The sequence below is a fragment of the Carica papaya genome, chromosome 5, assembly GCF_054855325.1.
Source record: "Carica papaya isolate Zhongbai chromosome 5, ASM5485532v1, whole genome shotgun sequence".
NCBI classification, from domain to species: Eukaryota; Viridiplantae; Streptophyta; class Magnoliopsida; order Brassicales; family Caricaceae; genus Carica; species Carica papaya.
In genome coordinates this window covers 4,478,282-4,498,532 of record NC_142313.1, presented here as the reverse complement: position 1 = coordinate 4,498,532, position 20,251 = coordinate 4,478,282, and the positions used below count along the sequence as shown (strand labels likewise).

Below are 20,251 nucleotides of genomic sequence, written 5' to 3'. Positions count from 1 at the left end.
CATACAAAGTTGGATTATGAATATTGTTTTTTCATTTAAGTTTAAATTAGATACAATCTGACTTTCAGTCTCCTGCTTCTCTATTGGTATGAGTTCTCTGGGACCAACTGATATTACTATTTTTGACATGTCTGTTTCTTCTTTCTTGGTAGATTAGAAGCAATTCTCAAATCATCACTAGCACTTCAATTTCAGTTTCAGCGCCACAAAGTCCAAATGCAGCCACTCTTGAGTGCGATTGGAGTGAGCATACCTGCCCTGATGGATACAAGTACTACTACAATTGTATCACTTATGAAAGCACGGTAAGTTTTCTACCTTGTTGCATCTTTTTAGTTGATTTTCTATTTTCAGAATATATGAGCAGTTGACTAAAAATTGACATGCAGTGGGAGAAACCTGAGGAATTTTCTCTATTTGAGGAACAGTTAGAGAAGCAGCAAAAGCTGCAAAATCCCAGCCAACAACAAAGTTTTCCATTATCAGATTGTTCTAGCCAACAAGCTGATCAAAACCAAGAGGTGCGACTACATACTGATTTCTTCCTTTAGAAAGTCCAACAGCAGCAATCTGCCTTTTCTCAATAAGTCAAAACATACTCTGCTTGCTTTCTTCTTGTATAGAAATTTACGTGGCCTCTTGCAGTTTGCATTATCAATCGTACTTTCAATATTTTTCATGAACATAAATGATAAATTAATCCATATAGGCACCTGGATATTTATTGGAAGAACCATATGGGCTTTGCTTGCGTTTCGCTGAGCTCATTTCCAATCTCTGCTTTGAACTAATGTACAAAAATGAGAGTTCCCTTGCAAGGGAACAGAAACTGTCACCTCAAGTTTTTTGGGGGGGGGGGTAAATAACCATGTAACTTTCTATATATTTAATTGAGCTAGAATACATGATTGGCTCATGAACTATTAAAAAATGTTTAAATAAGTGTTTTTCGTTTTTATCTGTTCAAATTTGTTCTGTACTTTCAAAAGTGATTCCACTCCCCATTAAAAGCCACTAATGCGTTCCGGCATTTGTACATGGGATCTCTGACATGGCGTGGACATTGCTTTTCTGCTACCTGGACGCCCAAAATAAAAAGCCCCAAACTTCCCTCCTCACCCTCCTTTTGTCATTGATTGAAACACTCTTAGCCCTAAGCAAGAATATCTTAAATCTCTTCTTTTCATCAACTGAAAGCATATCTCTTCTCTTCCTCGTGGAACTGTTCGCCTTTCATCAAAGATCTTGAACATTCTTCCTCCTATGCATGACCTCCAAAAGTTTTGCCCTCTGGTCAGCGTTCTTCCTCCCTTTTCATTCACTTTGTTTACAAATATGCGTCAAGATATTGACGTGCTGTTGAAACAATTGTGATATCAGGTTTATGTATGTGTGAGTGGTTTACTGTTCATATGCATGTTCTGGGTTTCGCTTGCTAGGAATCCAACATTCTTCCCTTATCAAGTATAACAAAACTTCAGGTGTGATCCCCGTGAATGAATGACTGAATAAAAAAAAATGTTTGTGTTCATAATCCCCAATGCATGACATGTTTTTGTGTTCATAATCCCCATCACAAAGTATGCAGTAGTTAAAGAAGCAACTTTGATTCAAAAAATTGAACCAAACAAAGTTTGTGTTTGCAAGTGTTTTAGAGAGAATAAGATTAGTGTTATTTCTGTTTCATATATAGTAAAGTCTGCAAGAGTATAATTCAAGGACAACAAGGCATTAATTGTGGATGTTGAAAGAATTGTGCGAAGAGGAATGAACAGTAAATGTTCATTGATCAAATGCCCATGAGCAACATAATTGTTTGGGAGGAGGTGGAAGGTTCAAACAAAAAGCTTTTTGATTATGAAAGTGAACTAAGAGTTAGTAATTTGAGTTAGCAATGTTCGTCTGTCAGCCAAAAATGGGAAAAATTGAAGTCTTACTAGTGCGGGGGTCTTTTGGCTCCGATATGGATGTGAGAAGGTTTAGAATCGAATTTCGAACGAAAAGGAAAAAAAAATTGCCTCTCCGGTGTTGATGGTAGCTCCGGTGCGGCGGTGACAACGGTTGGTCTTCTTCTCCAGCGACTAGTTCGCTTCCAACTGCCCCTTTTCTTCTTCTTTGATCTCCTCTTTGGCTAGGATTAGGGTTTCCTGTGTAATAGGAGTTTAAATACTCTTCTTTAATAAATTCGGGTCATCCATTCGAGAAGACGTGATTTATACTTAGCCGTTGGATCAATCCTATATAAAGAATAAATCTGGACTGCATGATCAAATGAAATCAAAACCGTTCGATCGTGCCTGAAAGGGAAACGAATCTGAACAGTCCGTATGCTCGGGAGGAGATCTTGGCCATTGGATCTGCTGGCACGCGGATCGCCCGCGTGGACGCATACCCACATGACTGCCACGCAGTGCATGGCAACCGATCGCACTGCTGATGTGGTAGTCCACGTGGCCAAAGTTTCATTATTTTACTTTTATCTCAATTTTTCATATTTCTTTTCAAATAGATGTTCCTTTATTTCTATTTTGTCCCTGATTTTCGAAAGTTTTGCAGTCTGTGTTTGCAAGTGTTGTAGAGAGAATAAGATTAGTGTTAATTTTTTTCATATATAGCAAAGTCTGCAAGAGTAATTGTGGATGTTGAAAGAATTGTGCAAAGAGGAATGAAAAGTAAATGTCCATTGATCAAATGCCCACGAGCAACATAATTGTTTGGGAGGAGGTGGAAGGTTCAAACAAAAAGCTTTTTGATTATGAAAATGAATTGAGAGTTAGTGATTTGAGTTAGCAATAGCCATCTGTCTCCATAAGGAGGATATCGATAGGGAAGGTATGTTTTCAAAAACTTTTTATGTAGGCTGTGTAGCGCTACAAAATGAGTGGAAGGTTGGGTGCAAAGCAATTATAGGAATTGATAGTTGTTTCCTAGAAAAAATGGGAGGTTGCCAACTTCTGTCTGTGACAGGTAGAGACACTATTAGCCAGAAGTTTCCAATTGCACAGGGGGTTGTGATGGTCAAGTCGAAAGCTAAAGAGAGATGGTTTTTGTAGTTATTGATGAAAAATATTGATTTTGTAGAGGATAAGAGTTTAACTATAATCTCAAACATGCAAATATATGAAATTTTAAAAAGTATGAATTATAATTATGCTTTGTATAAGTATTACTAATTGCATTTGTATTGATATTAATGAAAGCATATTATTCCAATAGTCGAGGAGCTAATGTCCCTCGCTGAGCACAAGCATTGTGCCCGAAATGTATAATCAAAATGCACTAAGAAATGGAGGGGTTGAGCTGAAGATGCAGTTTTGGTCGTGTGCTTGATCAACATACAAACAGAAATTTCGCAACTGTATCACTGGACAAGATAGCTAAGGGATTAGGTGGTGATGCAATTAGGGTAAGTCCAACTAGGTAGATGAAGGCTTTCTTTACTACTACTAACGAATGGGACATTGTTGACAATAACTTGAAAAAGATTTCCAATGGGCGAATTTCGGAACCCAGATGTAAGCTAATAGTAAATATGTTAATGGGATCATGATGATGCTAATGAATAAAATACATGTAAAAAAAGAAGTCAGTCGAAAGATGGATGAATGAAGTTTCACCAAGAGCCATGTCAAGGTCGGAGAAGTCTAACGTCAAATTCCTTTTATCAGGTGGATTGGAATGGTGGACAAGGTTATGAGGTTGTATGGGGAGACGATAGACGGTTGTACTGCATGCCTATCGTCTATGCATATAACCTCATAACCTTGGTTACCATTCTAGTCCATCCGATATTTATATGAATTGACTTTGGACTTCTACAACTCTGAGATGACTCTTGGAATTTCATTCACCTATTTCTCAATTAGCCTCCTTTTGACATGCATTCTATTCACTATCATTATCCTAATCTCATCTAAAATATTTACTATTGGCTTGCTTCCAAAGTTCATCCATTTAAAGTCTCGGCTAAGTTATTGTCAATAATATCAAATTTTGGATAAGTACTAAAGAAAGATTTCACCCATCTAGTTGGGCTTACCTTAATTGCATGTTGGCTAATCCCTTGGCTATCTTGTTGGGTAATCTTGCTGCGAAAACATCTGCTCGTATGTTGACTGGACACCGTATTTGTGATCAACAAGGGGCATCAGCTCCTTGACTACTGAATAAGGCCCTGCCATTACATGCGGAAAACAAAGTCAGTATTAATGTAGCTAGTAACTACTTATGCAAAGCATAATTATATTTCTATTTTCTAAAATTTTATACTTTTTGCATGTCTGGTATTATATTTAAGTCATTTATCTTTTATAAAATCAACGTCTTCCATCAATAATTGCAAAGACTACCTCCATATAGCTTTCAACTCGAACATCACGAGTCCTAATGCAACTAGGAACATCTAGTTATTGGTGTCTACCAATAGCAGACAGAAGTTGGCAACTTCCAGTTTTTCATGAAACACCTATTCATTCCTATAATTGGTCTGCACCTAGCCACCCGCCAATTGTATAGAGCTGCAAAACATATGTCGAAGTTTTTGAAACAAACATTTCTTCCCTATCGATCTCCTCCTTATGGACCCCAACCACCTCTGTTGACCTAGGATTTCTATTTATCAGTTCCTCTGCATAGTCAAAAAGTTTCATATTGAGACTTATATGAACCTCTCAACTCCTCTGAAACAATCATCTTGGCTCGTTGGCATTTTACTCAATGTGATGTTTATCTTCAACTTCTCTTTTCATAACTATTTCAGTATCCGCAATTTAATATTTGGTTTTCCTTGAGTTCTATTCTCATTGACTGGAACAGAAATAATCTTAATCTTATCCTCTCATGAAATTATGCTCTGCATGAGTGTTTCTATCCTAAATGACTTATCTTAACAGGAGGTACTAGCCTATAATAGTCATAGGCCATTGCTCCTACAAACAACCCGAACTCTGTTTGGTTCTTTCTTCTTCAATTGAATTGCATTTTTCTTACTACTGCATACTTCATAATGACTTTCATAAAAGCCTTCTCATCCTCAAATAACATATCAAGTGCGTAGTGAGAGCAATCAGTGTTTGAGTCGAATCTGAAAAATGAGCTCCTCCTCCTAGACACAACATCTGCCTCGCCATTGGATGATTACTCGTCACTGCTTAAATAACTCTTTGGACCCGACGAGTCAATGTAATTGCTCCCATATCCCTTCAACTTGAAATCACTAGAATTGTCACTATTTGAGTAATTGATGATGTCATTGTCACACACTTCTGGCTCGGTATATGCAGTTGTCTCATTGTCTTCTATGTAGCACTCTTTAAGAAGTCTGATATTTTCTATTGTCTCTCCCATTTTTTTGGACCATCACTCTCATTTTATATTTCTCCAACACTTTCAACATCCACTTTTTGGTAAAATGTTTTACTCAACCTCTCACCCCTAACTCGCTGCATTTTAAAAATTCTATTTTGTCATTGTAAACATATACATAGGAGACATCCTCTAAGTACATATTTGTCAGAATTTACTTTCAAGTGGACATACCCTGGGTTCAAATGGAAACAGTCTTACAGAAATATATGTCCACAATATCCCTATTACTAAATCCAGTAGCAATATCCCTATTGCTAAATCCAATCGTATGTCTCTCATGAAGAGATATGCTTTCACTTGATGAAAAGAAGAGATCTATTTTCTTGCTTTGGGTTTTCGGATGAACGACCAAGAAGGCTGAGTGTTTTAATGGATGAAGAAAAGAGGGGGAAGAACGAAGTTTGGGTTTTTTTTAGACTTCCACATAGATGCTGGCACCACATGGATGTTCACTTTGTCATCCCTGTCGCAAAAAATAATGTCTACACCATGTGTACAAAGACTAGATGACATTAATGGCGTTTGACCATGAGTGGATTTTTGAATTAGTATGGAAAGTTTAGAACCAATTTCAAACCAACGAAAAAAGCTATAGGAGCTTATTTGAATATTTTTGAATAGTACATTAGCCAATCATGTATTTTACTCTTACTGATGTATGAGATCATTTTTATATGGTAGCCATGCTCTAAGTATTTGCTACTAATAATTTTTGTTTTAATATTAGAAGAATTCATTTGAGACAAATTTCTTTAGAGGCATGTCTTTTACATGTGGAATGAATCTTCTTGCATATTTGTGGCAAAGGTTTGTCTATGAGCATGTCAACTATAATACTTTATCTGCAATTTATTAGGATTAGACTACCTAAGCATATTCAGCTATGTTGAGCTATGATGTCAAGGGATTGACTGTTGGATCTTGATGCTCCACCAATGATTCTTTAATTCCAGAACAAAAGAACTGATTTGGGTCACCCATGAAACTCGTATACGAAATAGATGTACAGATACATGAGATTTGAACAATATCCTTCAATCCACAATTAGCATCAAACAGACTTCATTCATTTTCTCTTATCTCTTTCTTACTGGGACTTGATATCCTTGTGGCTATTGCCTACTGGTGTTGTCATGAAAATGAAGTAGAAGATAGTTGAAAAGAAATTAACAACTTTTCCCCAACTCATGTTTGTTATTTTTCATGGTAGGTAGCACACAGAGATCAGTTAGAAAATTGAGGTTTATGTTGATTGTTAATCATGAGGTTATTGTTATGATGGTGTGGGCAACCAATATTTTCACTTTTCTTATGGAATCAACTGAAAATGATGTTAGCGTTAAAATGGTGAATTTGTTTGTATGCTTCTATTTTTATTCATAGAATGATAGATTTTTTTGTCACTATACTACAATTACAATGGTTCAATAGATACAACTACTACGTTTTATACTTGTTAGTCCATAAATACTAGGTTGGACCCTCATTTCACAGGATTTGCACATTTTAGTGAGTGGTTAACCTAAAATTGTTCACATGATATTGAATAATTGGTTAACCTAAAATTACTCGAATTTCCATAAGAAAGAAATACAGAATTGAAGTGTAGAGATTGTTAAATAAGGAGAAACATTTATTGTAAAAGACATTTCATGTTAACAAGAGCAGTAACTTCCTATTGGTAGTTTGAAATTCATAACTGAAATATATCTCTTCATATAATGAGCAAGTAGGTGGAACTATCGACATCACTTGAGAAGAAATAATGCTGTTTCGGATGAGGCTAGGTGATTCCACCACCACTTCAGAAGATTAAAGACTGTTAGTTCTAATTTAATAACTTTTTAATAACACACGAGGCTAACTGATTGCACCATCCTTTCCCTAAATGAAGAGAACCAATATCCTTGTGTGTTTTGCTCGACCTATGTGAGGGTAACATGTACAAATGGTAGCGCAAGCTTTTTGCCTAAAGCTATAGATTCTGATCTTTCCTAACCATCTTTGCCAATATTGAGTCTCTATTATCCTAGTGATGGTTATTTCCCTGTTAGAATGCCTTTCTATGATTACTTTTTGTTTCGAAAAATAAAAAAGAATGCCTTTCTATGATGTCATGGATTTTAATTTGGAAATATCATATGGGTGTTTAAAGATTTCAAAGTGCTGTAACAGTTTTTTCAGCTTTAGCCCTTAGGTGTTCCCGAGTATTTAAGCTTCGGTCATCTATTCTTTTTATGATTTACTGCATGCTTGGTATAGCTGTGCATCATTTCAATATGCTGTGAATTTTTCAGGTAGTGGATAATGTGCAAGCACAGTCGGTAACAGCCCCAGCTACCAGCATAGCCTGTAATTAAGAGGTAGCAGGTTGTTTCCTTCTTCATGAGACAGAATTTAAGAGGTAAAAGGGTTTTAACATTTCAGCTACTGCATGTCTGTTCAAGAGGAATTTTTGCTGTACACAAATCTACTTTGCTCAAACTCAGGATACAAATGTGTTGTGCATGGTATAGCATTTAGGAGTTTAATTTACCTGTTTGAGACCAGAATGTGCCATTACTCCATGTTGGAGCATAGGCAAACCCAAATAGATCATGGTCATCCAAGTATCTGGTGTACTGCAACTGCCCTCTGTCAATCCTATAAAGCCTCCAACTTTGGCATTCATTCAGCCGTGGTCGTCCTATCATGATGATGATAGTTTTCAAGGTTCTATAAGGGTCTAAAAGATTTCAAATCTTGGCAATTGTTCTCAACTCATATTTTTCTTGTTCTCCCTCTAAAAGGGACCTTTTGATGACGGACTTACATCATGCAAGGTTTTGTTAGACAAAAAAAATTGTGAAATTTCATCCAACTTTTTATTCATCTGTTAATATGTACCTTTTATTCATCAGTGAGAACTTGCTCTCATGCAGGTACAGGTGTGGGAAACAATTTTTAGCCAAAGGAGAGCTGGAGGAAAAGTGATCTTAAAGCATATTCCAGATTTAGAAGGAGGATCGCGGTACCCTTTTCTCTGTGATGGATTCTTCCAACAACGCATGATTTGCTTAGAATTTTCCCTAGGATCGGTTCTAATTGTTCATATAAAGAAGAAAATGTGTCATATACCATTTATAGATAACTTAGTTGTTACAGATCAGGAGTTCAGAAACAAGAGAAATTTCTTGTGTGGCTTTAGCATGATTGCCTTCAGAAATTGGTTCTGCTTAGGAGTTTAGATAGCAAATTCAATCTCACTTTTCATTTATCCGAGTCCCAAATCCTTCCAAGTACCTCATTCTTGGCAAAGCCATATATAAGTTGAGACTTTGAGTACCTGTTTCATTTCAATAATACAGCTAGTTTGTTCTGTTGTCGTTTCTTGAATTTACTTTTTATAACTGATATAAGTTGATGTATATCCCTTTTTCTATTATCCTATAAACACTTCCATAAATTTTATTGGAATATCATGTCAGTGTGTGTGTATACCCATTACAAGAAATAATTTATGTTTCACTTCTGCAGATCGTGTTGTTCTTTTTGGGACTCATCACTGTTTGTGCAGCTCTTGTATTCTTAATAATGACTAGGAACCTCTCGCTGTCGCTCTCTTTGGAATCCTATATATACAGTGATTACAGCATTAACTCCTACAAGTAGCTTTTTGGGGTTGAGCTATGCCTCTAAAGAACTAGATTGTTGGGCGTTTACAAGACAAGAAGACATGAGATTTTCTAGAGCACGGCTTTGTTTCTTAGCTTTGCAATTGGTTGATACCCAGTGGGCCTCTCTTGCTCACAAACATTGGGAATTGCTTCCTATTTTACACATTGTTACCCCGATTGATGTGAAATTGGATGAATTTTCTTATCTTTTTTTATAAAAAAAATGTCACAAAATTTCGAGTTATAATATCTTCTCAAGTACATCGTAATATATGTTAATTTTGCTTTGGCTATAAAGTGAAATTTAAATCTCCATCATAATCTATAACTTAAATGACCATGGAATTAAAATTTGTCAGATTTTATAAAATTATAAATTTTTCACTTTGTTTCATTCCACAATAAGTAAATCCTACAGATAAAAGATATTTTTTGTGACATAATCAAAATTAATTTTGAATTTGAATGTTAAACATGAAATTAGAGGGTACAAAATAAATGGGTTTAAATTAGAATATAAAATTCATTTTAAAGCATTAATTTGCCGAAGATCAGTCAAGGCAAATTTCCAAACGTGGAAAATGTATAATACCAAATTTCTCAACAAATTTGTTGTCTTGCAGATGAGCGAACATCATCAAATATTCCCCAGCAATGACAATCTCACATGCCAGTAGAATACAATCAGTCAAAAATACACAAAGCAATTGAATTTGTGTGGCACTAATCACCAAAATTAGAAGAATAAACCCAATTAAACCCTACCCATATCCTACAATGAATATGCGTATGTATACATATAAACACCTATGTATGAACATATGTGTGTATATATATATATATATGTAAATATGTGTCCGTGTGTGTATATATATATATATATCACAAATACAGAATAGTACCATATTCCTTCCATGAACCAAAGATAGAACCCAGATGAATAAAAATAGTCAATGGAATCCGACAAGCCAAAAGTAGGTAAGTAGTAGTTGAGTTTTTTATTCCTTTTCCAAATTGCAGCTTCTTCCCCATGCAAATTTAAGAACACCCCATTAATGTTCTTGCAAATGGAGTCTCTTCCCAACAAGTTAAAAGATTTCGAGACCAAAAAAAAGAGGTTCTTATATTGATTTTTCCCTACAGTAAAATCCATAACAGCAGATAAAGATTAATTAATGCACATTCCTTCCACAACAAAAACAACGATATAGGACAAATCAAGGTCAGAAGAGAATTAAATTGGCGACAACCCAGATCATTAACATATTACCAGTGAATCACTCATCACCGTACGTATATAATATGTATACGTATACATATATATAGCCTCATTCAATACGTGCAGAAAGAAAGAAGGAAATGAAAATGAGTGGAACACAGGATTCTATTTAAAGAAAGAAAGAAGGATATGAAAATGAGTGTGTATATATATATATATATATATATATATATAAATATATAAATATAGATGAAAAAGAGGTGGATTCTTCTGCAAGAAAAATCACCATATCTGTCAACTAGCTAGCCAAGAAGATGGTTACATACCAACACATTGTTTTTCATTTTCTTTTCTTCCTCATTTCATCTACACCACGAAAGTCAGTAAGTTTTTTTTGAAAAAAAAAAAAAAAAAAGTACAGAGAAACAATGGGGAGATTTTCTTCTATCTTTATACTGACCTATACTACTACTACTATTCTTCCTTGAACATATGTGATGGCACAATATCCTGCAAAAGTCCATGGTCTTTTGCAGAACCAGCGGTACAAATACGGCGTCGTTGATGATCATTAACCACACACCCGCCACTCGTAGAAAATGACCCGAACCTCGATGGTGACAAGGTGGTATTGACAAAGGGTGGGAGATGGTATTGTTGATAGTGGGAATTAAGTGTAGTTTCAATTGGCAAACCAAAGCCAGCGGCTGCGGAGACGCCTAGGGAATTTGCAGGTGGAGGTGGAGCACCGAGTCCGGCGAAGGTGGGACGAGGCATGACGGGACTTGGATGAGTGTGTTGACCTTCGTAAGTCGTCACTACAATGGTTGGATCGCTGCAAGATCTCTCTACTCGTTTCTTCACATTACACGAGGCACTGGTGCAACGATAGTAACTCCTGTGTAAAATAAACAAGAAATTGGAAGTTAAAGTTCCAAATTTTTACTAAAAATGGGAAAATAATGGAGATTAATTTCGTAACTGATAAACATGCACCAATTATAAAGTCAACAACTTTTTGTAGAAGAAGCAACTTGCTATCTGCTCTTCATAATCGAGATTAATTAATAAAGATCGGAGTTAGTGTGTGTGTGTGTGTGTGTGTACCTAGGAAATGGGCTGTTCTTCACAGCTTTTTGGCCGTACTTTCTCCATCTGTACCCATCTTCAAGATGATCAACCTCGCTTTTTGTCATGAACGCGAATCTCGGTTCTCTCTGTCTCTTCTGGTTTGTCTTCTTTGCTTTCAATCTATACAGACGCCATTAACACCAGTTTTAAACCTCAAAACTCAGAAACCTCATAAAACCCATATCTCTTTGTAATTATTATGAGGGAGATAAATTAAAAACATCGAACCCATGTTTTAAAGGTAAAAAGGAAAAACTCACTGTTTCGTAGTCTTCTTCTGGTCTTCTTCTTGGTCTTCTTCCACTTTTTTCTCATCATTCACAGCCTCGCTCGAAGCCGAAGAAATCGAGGAAGAGTTAGGCGTTGCAGGCGGATTCGACGCCTCAGTCGGCTCCATCTTTCTACTCATCGCTGCAGCTGCTACTTGATTCATCTCGGAACTGGGTACTACAGTAGCTGGCGGCTGTCCCATATCGAATAGGGAAGAGTTAAAGTGATCTTGAACGCCCAAGAGATCCATAAACCCTAAAGAACTTTTATCTCCTTCGATGAAATCAAACACACCTTGCAGTGGATAATTACCGCCCGATATGTAATCAGCAAAGGATGAACACCCGAAGCTGTTCTCCATCTTTAACATCCCTTCTTTTGTCTCCATATCTCAGATCAATCAGACCCACCACAAAACCCGCATCACAAACCTTGCAGACGTTACGGATAGAGAGTGATGTTTGTTTACTGAGAAAGAGGGAGAAAGTTATGGTTGATTTGGAATATAAAGTGGATGAGAGAGAGAGAGAGAGAGAGAGAGAGAGAGAGAGTTTTATGTTAAGAAGAAAGTGAGATTTGGGATGAGAAGAGACGGTGAGGTACTTTTCTTTTTTTGGGATGAGAGGGTGGGAGGGACAAGAAGATTATACCGGCAATTGTAGGTTAAACTTTACGTACGGACAGTCACAGTGCCGGTTAACTATTCAATGCACGAGGTCAAGTAGTCAGTTGTAATTGGTCCACCCTTTCATACGTAGGTTTTGACCGGTTCAACCGTTAACCGGTTCCTCAATGAGAACGGGGTTCGTCGCCTTCTCCTACACGTGATTTTAATTTTAATTATTATTATTTTTTTAATATTTTTTTTACGGCTCAGTTGATCGAAGTGTGAACTGGTCGATCATCAAATGAATCCTCTTTGAGATACTCGTTCCCCTTTTCTTTTTTCTCTCTTTATAATATTTTATTTTTCTTTTTTTTTTAATATATATATATATATATAGATATAGGATAATGTTTATGTATATATTATTTTCCCTTTTTTAATAAAGAAAATTGAGGGCCACCCATGTCTAAACATAAATATATATATATATATATTTATATATTTTGGACACCCAGACCAGAATTACCCACAAATTTTTTTTTTATAAAATTTAATTACTGACGAGTAATAATTAATCTGAATGGTCTGCATTTATGATTTTTTTTTTAAAAAAAAAAATGCATGTGGGTGTACATACGTACGAAGTTATATATATATATATATATATATAATTTGGAAAAATTGAGATGATAAAACATAAATAATATTTAATTAGTGTTCGTGGGGAAGCAGCCAAGAAAGCAGCTGAAATTGGAAAGACATGGAGAGTTAAATTAAAAGGTGTGAATAAATGCTGCTTGTAAAATTTAGTCGGCGATACCCATAATTATATTACCCCCTCTCCTCTATATATACTTTTCTCTTTTCCTTTTCGCATAATCACACACACACATACACACACATATATATATATATATATATATGTGTAAATATTTAAAATTTTATTAAATTTTTATACATAGTTTTTATAATATAAAATATGTATAAATATTTAATTGTCCAGTCAATCAAAATCAAAACCAAATCTAACATATATAATGTCATTTTTATATGCATCAATATTTAGTGCATTGAATAATCTTTAAAAAAAAAAAAAAAAAATTTAAGTGCATTGAATATTTTGATTCCAAAATATTCGCTACAGCTATAAATACTAAATACAAATTATCAAAATAAATTATTTAAAAAAAAAAACACATTATTTTAATTACCAACTGTACTGATTAATATATTCCATTTAGTCTAAATACATTTTATTCTTATTCAATTCATAAAATTTAATTATTTATATCTATTTAATACATATATAATTGAACAAACCGAATCGTATTCATATTTCCAATCTTACCAAAATAAATATGTATTTTTACTTATTCTATAAATTAGAATCACATAAATATATATGCAAAAGTCCGATACTCAATAAAAAATAAATTATTGAATATATAAAATAATAATACACAGTAAATCATGATGCATGATAGGATTACGAGAATTTATCTTTTTAAAAAATTAAAATAACGAAATAAAAAAACGTGACTGAAATCCTATAGGGTTAACTTTCGCCGGACAACTCTGATGGGATGCAGGAGGCAACGTTTAGTCACAACCTTGTTGTTGTTCAGCATTCGGATATTGATCTTCTTAATTTAAAATAATTAAATAAAAAGAATAAACTACACTAATTCAATAAGAATGTCAAAACTTAACATCGATACAGAAAATTAAATGTTAGTAAAAATTGTAAAACAACCTATTGAGTCATTATCTTTTATAAGTAAACTTATCTAATTTAAAATCGTAATTATTATACTCACTTTTATGAGTTTTCAAAACCGACATATGAATATAATAATCGGGATAACACTTCATTACATATGTAAATGAACAGTAATAGTAAACGCTACCTTTTACCTATAGGGGTCCATAAGAATTTTTCCTATACGTGGACCAAATATCCAATTTATCAATTAACTGGTCGTCTCCATACCCCGTTTGGTAACGAGCGTCAAACGTACCACCGTCTCACTACTCCGTCTGCTATTATGGTGAACTATATCTCTCAACCTCTTCCAGTATGGAACTTATCAGCTTCATTTGACTAAGATAATATCCATGGTAGAGTTTACCCTATGTACCGGGTCTGTACACTATTTTTCATGATACCCAAAAAATCCTTTATACATATAATCACACCATTAACCAACCATCGATTTCATACTAAAATCTTATTCCATAATTTCAGGATAACATAATGGCAATCAAATAGACAATATAAATTGATGTTTTAATAACTAAGAGAAAACGTAGTTAGAAAATTTATTTCAAATCAATCGACATATAGGGATAAAACGGTTACATAAAGCACCCGATATAACAGTAAGTAATTAAGACAATATATAAATAAATGGACAACACATATAAACTATATACTGATCCGTTATTTGCTTCACTGGTGACCTGTATTAAATTAATTAGGGATTTACAATATTTATAAAATACACTGTTTTTAATTATTAAATTTTAATTTGCCCTAACAGAATAAAAAGGTGAGAGATTCTTACCCCGGTTCGATATTCGAGACATCATTTTTTTCACTGCGCTTCCTGGCAGTTCTCGGGTTTCCTGAATTTTTTTTCTGCGAAAATAAAAAATACACGTCACGTATTCTAAAATACTCTAAAGAGGCCAAAATAAGTATTTTTAATTTTTTTCGACCGGTTTAAGAGTTCTGGCACAACGCCGCCGCCGTGTTCCAACGTTGGCTCTGCCGCTCATGGTGGCGTCTCCTCTCGACCTAGCCAATTTTGGGCAATTTTGCATAAAAATCTATTAAAAAATAGGGTTAGGCAGCCTCTATCGGTCGAAAAAGAAAAAAAATCAAAGCTTTACTAGTGTTCTGTATATTAATCTATTGGAGAGGTTTACAACAGGCTTTGGGTACTGAACTAAATTTCAGCACAGTTTTTCACCCGCAAACAAATTGACAGACGGAGAGGATGATACAGGTATTGGAGGATATGTTGCAAGTATGTGTTATCGATATGGAGGGGGAGGGGGAGGATATATTGCCCTTAATGGAGTTTACATACAATAACAGTTATCATACTAGCATCGGGATGGCCCCGTATGAAGCTCTATATGGTAGGCCCTGTAGATCGCTGGTGTGTTGGGGTGAAGTGGGAGAGAGACAGTGTTGGGACCAGGAATGATGGAGGAAATTACGGCTAAAGTGTTAGTGATATGATAGAATTTATAAGCGGCCCAAAGCAGATAAAAGAGGATACGCAGACAATCACAAGAGAGATTTAAGCTTTGTAGTAAGGGATCATATGTTTCTGATAGTATCTCCCATGAAGGGTTTGCTGAGGTTGGGAAAAAGGGGAAGTTAAGTCCCCGTTTCATAGGGTCGTTTGAAGTTTTGGAAAAGGTGGGGGTAGTTGTGTACAGGGTAGCACTTCCTCCTCGGTATAGTGGAGTTCACAATGTATTCCATGTATCCCTACTATAGAAATATCGCCCATATCCGAGTCATATTATAAGGTATGAATCGTTACCTTTGGAGAATGGACTTATTTTATGAAGAGGAACCGATTCGGGTTTTCGAGCGACAAGAAGGGAGGTTGAGGAGTAGAGTGATTCTTATGGTGAAGATATAATGGAGACATCACACGAATAAGGAAACAATGTGGGAATGGGAGGACAAGATGAGGCAAAATTATCCAGAACTTTTTGGAGGTAAGTTGACAAAAGTTGAGGGACCAAAATTTTTTTTGGGGGGATGTATATGTAATAATTGGAAAAAAAAAGAAAAAGAGAAAAAAAAAGGGAAAGGAAAGAAAAAAAAAAGAGAAAATAGAGAAGGGAGAGAACGGGGAGGAAAAAAAAAAGTAAAGAGAAAGCAGAGAAGAGAAAAAGTAGGGGAGGGAAAAGAAGGTTTGAGAAAGAAAGAGAGGAGCCGAAGCGGAGAGGAACGAGAAAGGAGAGAACAGGGAGAAAAATAAAAAAGAAAAGAGAAAGCAGAGAAGAGAGAGAGCAGGGAGGGAAAAGAAGGTTCGAGAAAGAGAGAGATGACCCGAAGCGGAGAGGAACGAGAAGGGAGAGAGAATAAGAAAGAGGACGGCGACGGTGCGATCAGTGGGAGAAAGGAAGATAGAAATGGGAGGTACAGTAATTTTAAGCTTCCTTTTAGCGGATGTGGATTTAAAAACTTGCTGTATGTGGAGGAGTTGGTATGAGTGTGAATGGAGGTGTGCGGAGGAGACCGCGGAAGGAGGAAGAAGAAGAAGTATGGCGTGGGAGAGAGGCCTGTGAGGGAGAGGTGAGGTCGTGTGTGAGCGGGGGCGCATGGGGGAGATTAGGCCGCGGGAGGAGATGAAGGAATGAGTGCGATGTGTGTGAGTGTGGTTTGTGATGGAGAGGAGATGTGGTGTGTGAGTGGGGGCGTATAGAGGAGGCTGGGTCAATGATGGAGAAAAATGAAATAGTACGGTGTGTGTGAGTGCGGTCAGTGAGGGAGATGAGATGTTGTGCGTGAACGGGGGCGTATGGAGGAGGCTACGTCACAGGATGAAGGAAGGGAAGAAGTGTGGTGTGTGTGAGTGTGGGCTGTGAGGGAGAGGAGTTGGTGAGTGTGAATGGAGGCGTATGGAGGGGGGGTCGGGGGATGAGAAAAAGAGAGATGTGTGGTGTGTGAGTGAGGTTCGTGAGAGGGAGGAGATGTTGTGTGAGCACGAATGGAGGTTTGCGGAGGTGACCACGGGAGGAGAGAGAAGTGATTTTTGGATTTGATAGTAGAGTATCTAGAGTAGGCCGTGGATGGGGAGAGAAGAAGAGATTTGGCGAGTGAGGTGGATATGTTTAAGGGAGGTAGTAGTGTGTGTGGATGTAGAAGATTTGGGAGGAGAAAAAGGAGGCTGTAGACTGGGGGAATGAAGTGTTGGGATAGAGGTATGGGCGTTCTCTGTGTAGGGAGAGGGGATGAGTGGTGTAGCTGTGTGGTGTGAGAGTTTAAGTTGTATGTAGGTTGGTATAATTACTGTAAATGTTATAGTTGGCAAGGAAACGTTACAGGTGTGAGTGTGTGAAGTGCTAGTGCGTGTCTTATGCACGGACAAGATGATATTGTGTTGAGTTGGTAGCATTAGAGGACGCCGATATTGGTTGTCACTACCTAGAAAAAGTAAGTTGATCGCCGATAGTGGTGATGGTGGGGAGACTTCGACGAGAAGGGGTTTGGTCGCCGATATTGGTGACAGGAAAGAATGATATTTGGGTGTGTGTGTGGCCTATTAGGGGTTGATGGATAGGCGGTTTGTTGGTGGTCGCTGATACTGGTGACGGGTGGGAATGCTATTTGGGTGTGTGCGTGGCCTATTAGGGGTCGAGAAATAGGCAGTTTATTGGTGGTCGCCGATACTGGTGACGGGTGAGAATGGTATCTGTGTGTGTGTGTGGCTTATTAGAGGTCGAGAGGTAGGCGGTTATTTAGTGAGCGCTGATACTGGTGACAGGAAAGAATGGTATTTGGGTGTGTGCATGGCTTATTAGGGGTCGAGGGATAGACGGTTTGTTGGTGGTCGTCGATACTGGTGACGGGTGGGAATGGTATATGTGTGTGTGTGTGGCCTATTAGGGGTCGAGAAATAAGCGATTTATTGGTGGTCGCCGATACTGGTGACAGGTGGGAATGGTATCTGTTTGTGTGTGTGGCCTATTAGGGGTCGAGAGGTAAGTGGTTATTTAGTGAGCGCTGATACTGGTGACAGGAAAGAATGGTATTTGGGTGTGTGCGTGGCCTATTAGGGGTCGAGGGACAGGCGGTTTGTTGGTGGTCGCCGATACTTGTGACAGGTGGGAATGGTATCTGTGTGTGTGTGTGGCCTATTAGGGGTCGAGAGATAGGCGGTTTATTGGTGGTCGCCGATACTGGTGACGGGTGGGAATGGTATATGTGTGTGTGTGTGGCCTATTAGAGGTTGAGAGATAGGCGGTTTATTGGTGATCGCTGATACTGGTGACCGGTGAGAATGGTATTTTGGTGTGTACGTGACCTATTAGGGGTTGAGGGATAGACGGTTTGTTGATGGTCGCCGATACTTGTGACGAGTGAGTGTATTTATACGGTTAGGAGACGTCGAAGGGCGGTCGCAATTAACATGCATTATCTTTTAAATTACCAAGGGTAAGTATTATGTTAAGTAGGTGAAGTACATATAGGACATCTGAGTTCCCTATTGTTGTGTATGATGACTGTAACTTAATTTTTACTGTACTGAGTTATATATACTCACTCCATATCATTTACAGATGGAGTAGGGATGGAGTCGGGATCGGAGTTGCTGATTTCTGAGCCTAGTAGATAGAGGAACCGGGCAATAATATTTTCGTCGTTTGGCATGATTGAGTGTGTAATAACTAGTAGTAGTGTAGATAGTGGGTCTGCTAGGAGTTTGTGAAATTATCATTGATTGTGATATTTCATGTAGGGTTGTAGGTTTATCGTGATTTTGAGTAATAGATTCGCAGTAAGGTTTCTATATTTGTGGTAGATTTGGAATAGCGTTTTCGTGTGTGGGCGCAGAATTGTCTTAAACTACGCCCTTAAAAAAAATGGGGCGTTACAGATATGGATGTGGGGAGGTTTAGACTTGAATTCCGAATGAGAAAGGGAAAAAATTACCTCTCCGACGTCGGTGGTGGCTCCGGTGCGGCAGCAACGACGACTGGTCTTCTTCTCCGGCGGCTAGTTTGCTTCTAGCTGCCCTTCTTCTTCTTCTCTGATCTCCTCTTGGTGGCTAGGGTTAGGGTTTTCTATGGAAGAGAAGTTTAAATACTCATCTTCATTAAATCCCAACCATCTGTTCGAGGAGACATGGTTCATTCTCAGTCGTTGAATCAATCCTATATGGGGAATAAATCTAGACCGCACGATAAGATGAAATCAGAATCATTCGATCGCGCCTGAAACGAATTTGGGTTGTTCGTGCGCGAGAGAAGATTTAGGCCGTTATATTTGCTAGCACGCAGATCACCCACATGGCCTCCCGTGTGGACGCGTGCCCACGTATCTGCCACGCGGCGCAAGGCGACCAGCCGCGCTGCTAACATGGCAGTCCATGTAGCTAAAGTTTCATTATTTTCACTTTTATTTAAATAAGTGCTTATTTATTTCTATTTTTACCATAATTTTTGAAAATATTTTTAAGTGCATCAAAAACACAAATTTTCTTTAAAAATTCACTAAATATTAAAATTAAATTATTTTAATAATATTATTAAACTATTTTGGTCCAAATTTTTGGGGCGTGTTATAATATAAAACTATTATTTTAATTTGAATAATATTTTTGTTCTAAAAAAACATTGCTGAAAATTGCTAATCCCTTTTTTATTCTTTTTTATATATTTTTTTAAAAAATAGAAAGTATATTTCGTACGTGCAAACGTTGGTACACGTGTGGGGTACCCAAGAAGGGGAGAAAAAAAAAAGTAGGGTCCACCGTAGAATAGAAGTTGCGTGTAACCCCAACTATGCTTTGCATGCTTCAATAATTTGGGTTCTCACTTTTCTTTATCAGGTAAATATTTATTCATCCTCTTACTTTAATTATTTCACCTCCATTTTTCCATACTCTCTTCAATTTTTACTCTCCCATAAAATTACCATCTTAAAATTTACTTTTTACCTTCTTTATAATTTAATTTATGTAAAAATAAAAAACCCAAATGATATAAATTTTAAATTAGTTTTTAATTCAAATTAAATAAATACGTATTAAATTAAAAAAAAAAACAAAAAACAAAACGAGTAGAGCGCGAAGGGTTTTCAAATTTGTTTGTTTAATTAGACTAGTAGGTAAAAGTACCTAGTGGCAATTGGCGTGATTAATTAATTAATTAATTAAATATAATCTTATTTAAAATATATAATTAATTGATTATTAAAAATGACTTTTTTGGCTATACCAATTTGGTAGCTCGTGACACCGGCATGGAATT

At 36.7% G+C, this 20,251-nt stretch overlaps 2 protein-coding genes across 6 annotated transcripts in view; one reads left to right on the top strand and one right to left on the bottom strand.

Annotated features, from left to right (window-relative positions):
- Window positions 1-8,725, top strand: part of LOC110807375 (flowering time control protein-related / FCA gamma-like protein) — a 44,796-nt gene extending 36,071 nt beyond the window's left edge. For 4 of the 5 annotated variants that reach the window (XM_088219543.1, XM_088219542.1, XM_088219541.1 and 1 more), the window contains exons 12-15: window positions 153-305; window positions 390-521; window positions 7,665-7,771; window positions 8,289-8,725. In XM_088219543.1, the coding sequence (XP_088075669.1) occupies window positions 153-305; window positions 390-521; window positions 7,665-7,727 (348 nt within the window). In that variant the 3' untranslated portion in view covers window positions 7,728-7,771; window positions 8,289-8,725. Of the gene's footprint in view, window positions 1-152; window positions 306-389; window positions 522-7,664; window positions 7,772-8,288 lie in introns of those variants that run through there. The other variant, XR_015819017.1, reaches the window with a different exon arrangement.
- Window positions 8,726-10,560: 1,835 nt separating this feature from the next.
- On the bottom strand, window positions 10,561-12,227 carry LOC110819407 (WRKY transcription factor 23-like). Its single transcript, XM_022048576.2, has 3 exons — window positions 11,634-12,227; window positions 11,350-11,493; window positions 10,561-11,140 (listed from the first exon to the last, which is right to left on the bottom strand). Exons 1-3 carry the CDS (start codon window positions 12,029-12,031, stop codon window positions 10,717-10,719), a joined length of 966 nt encoding a protein of 321 aa, XP_021904268.1. The 5' UTR covers window positions 12,032-12,227; the 3' UTR covers window positions 10,561-10,716.
- Between the last annotated feature and the right edge of the window lie 8,024 nt (window positions 12,228-20,251).

Coding starts and splice junctions, on each gene's coding strand:
- LOC110819407 (XM_022048576.2), bottom strand. CDS start 12,031: ATGGAGACAAAAGAAGGGATGTTAAAGATGGAGAACAGCTTCGGGTGT. Junction 11,494..11,633: donor CAGAAGAAGACTACGAAACA/GTGAGTTTTTCC, acceptor GCGTCTGTATAG/ATTGAAAGCAAAGAAGACAA. Junction 11,141..11,349: donor AAGAACAGCCCATTTCCTAG/GTACACACACAC, acceptor TATTTTACACAG/GAGTTACTATCGTTGCACCA.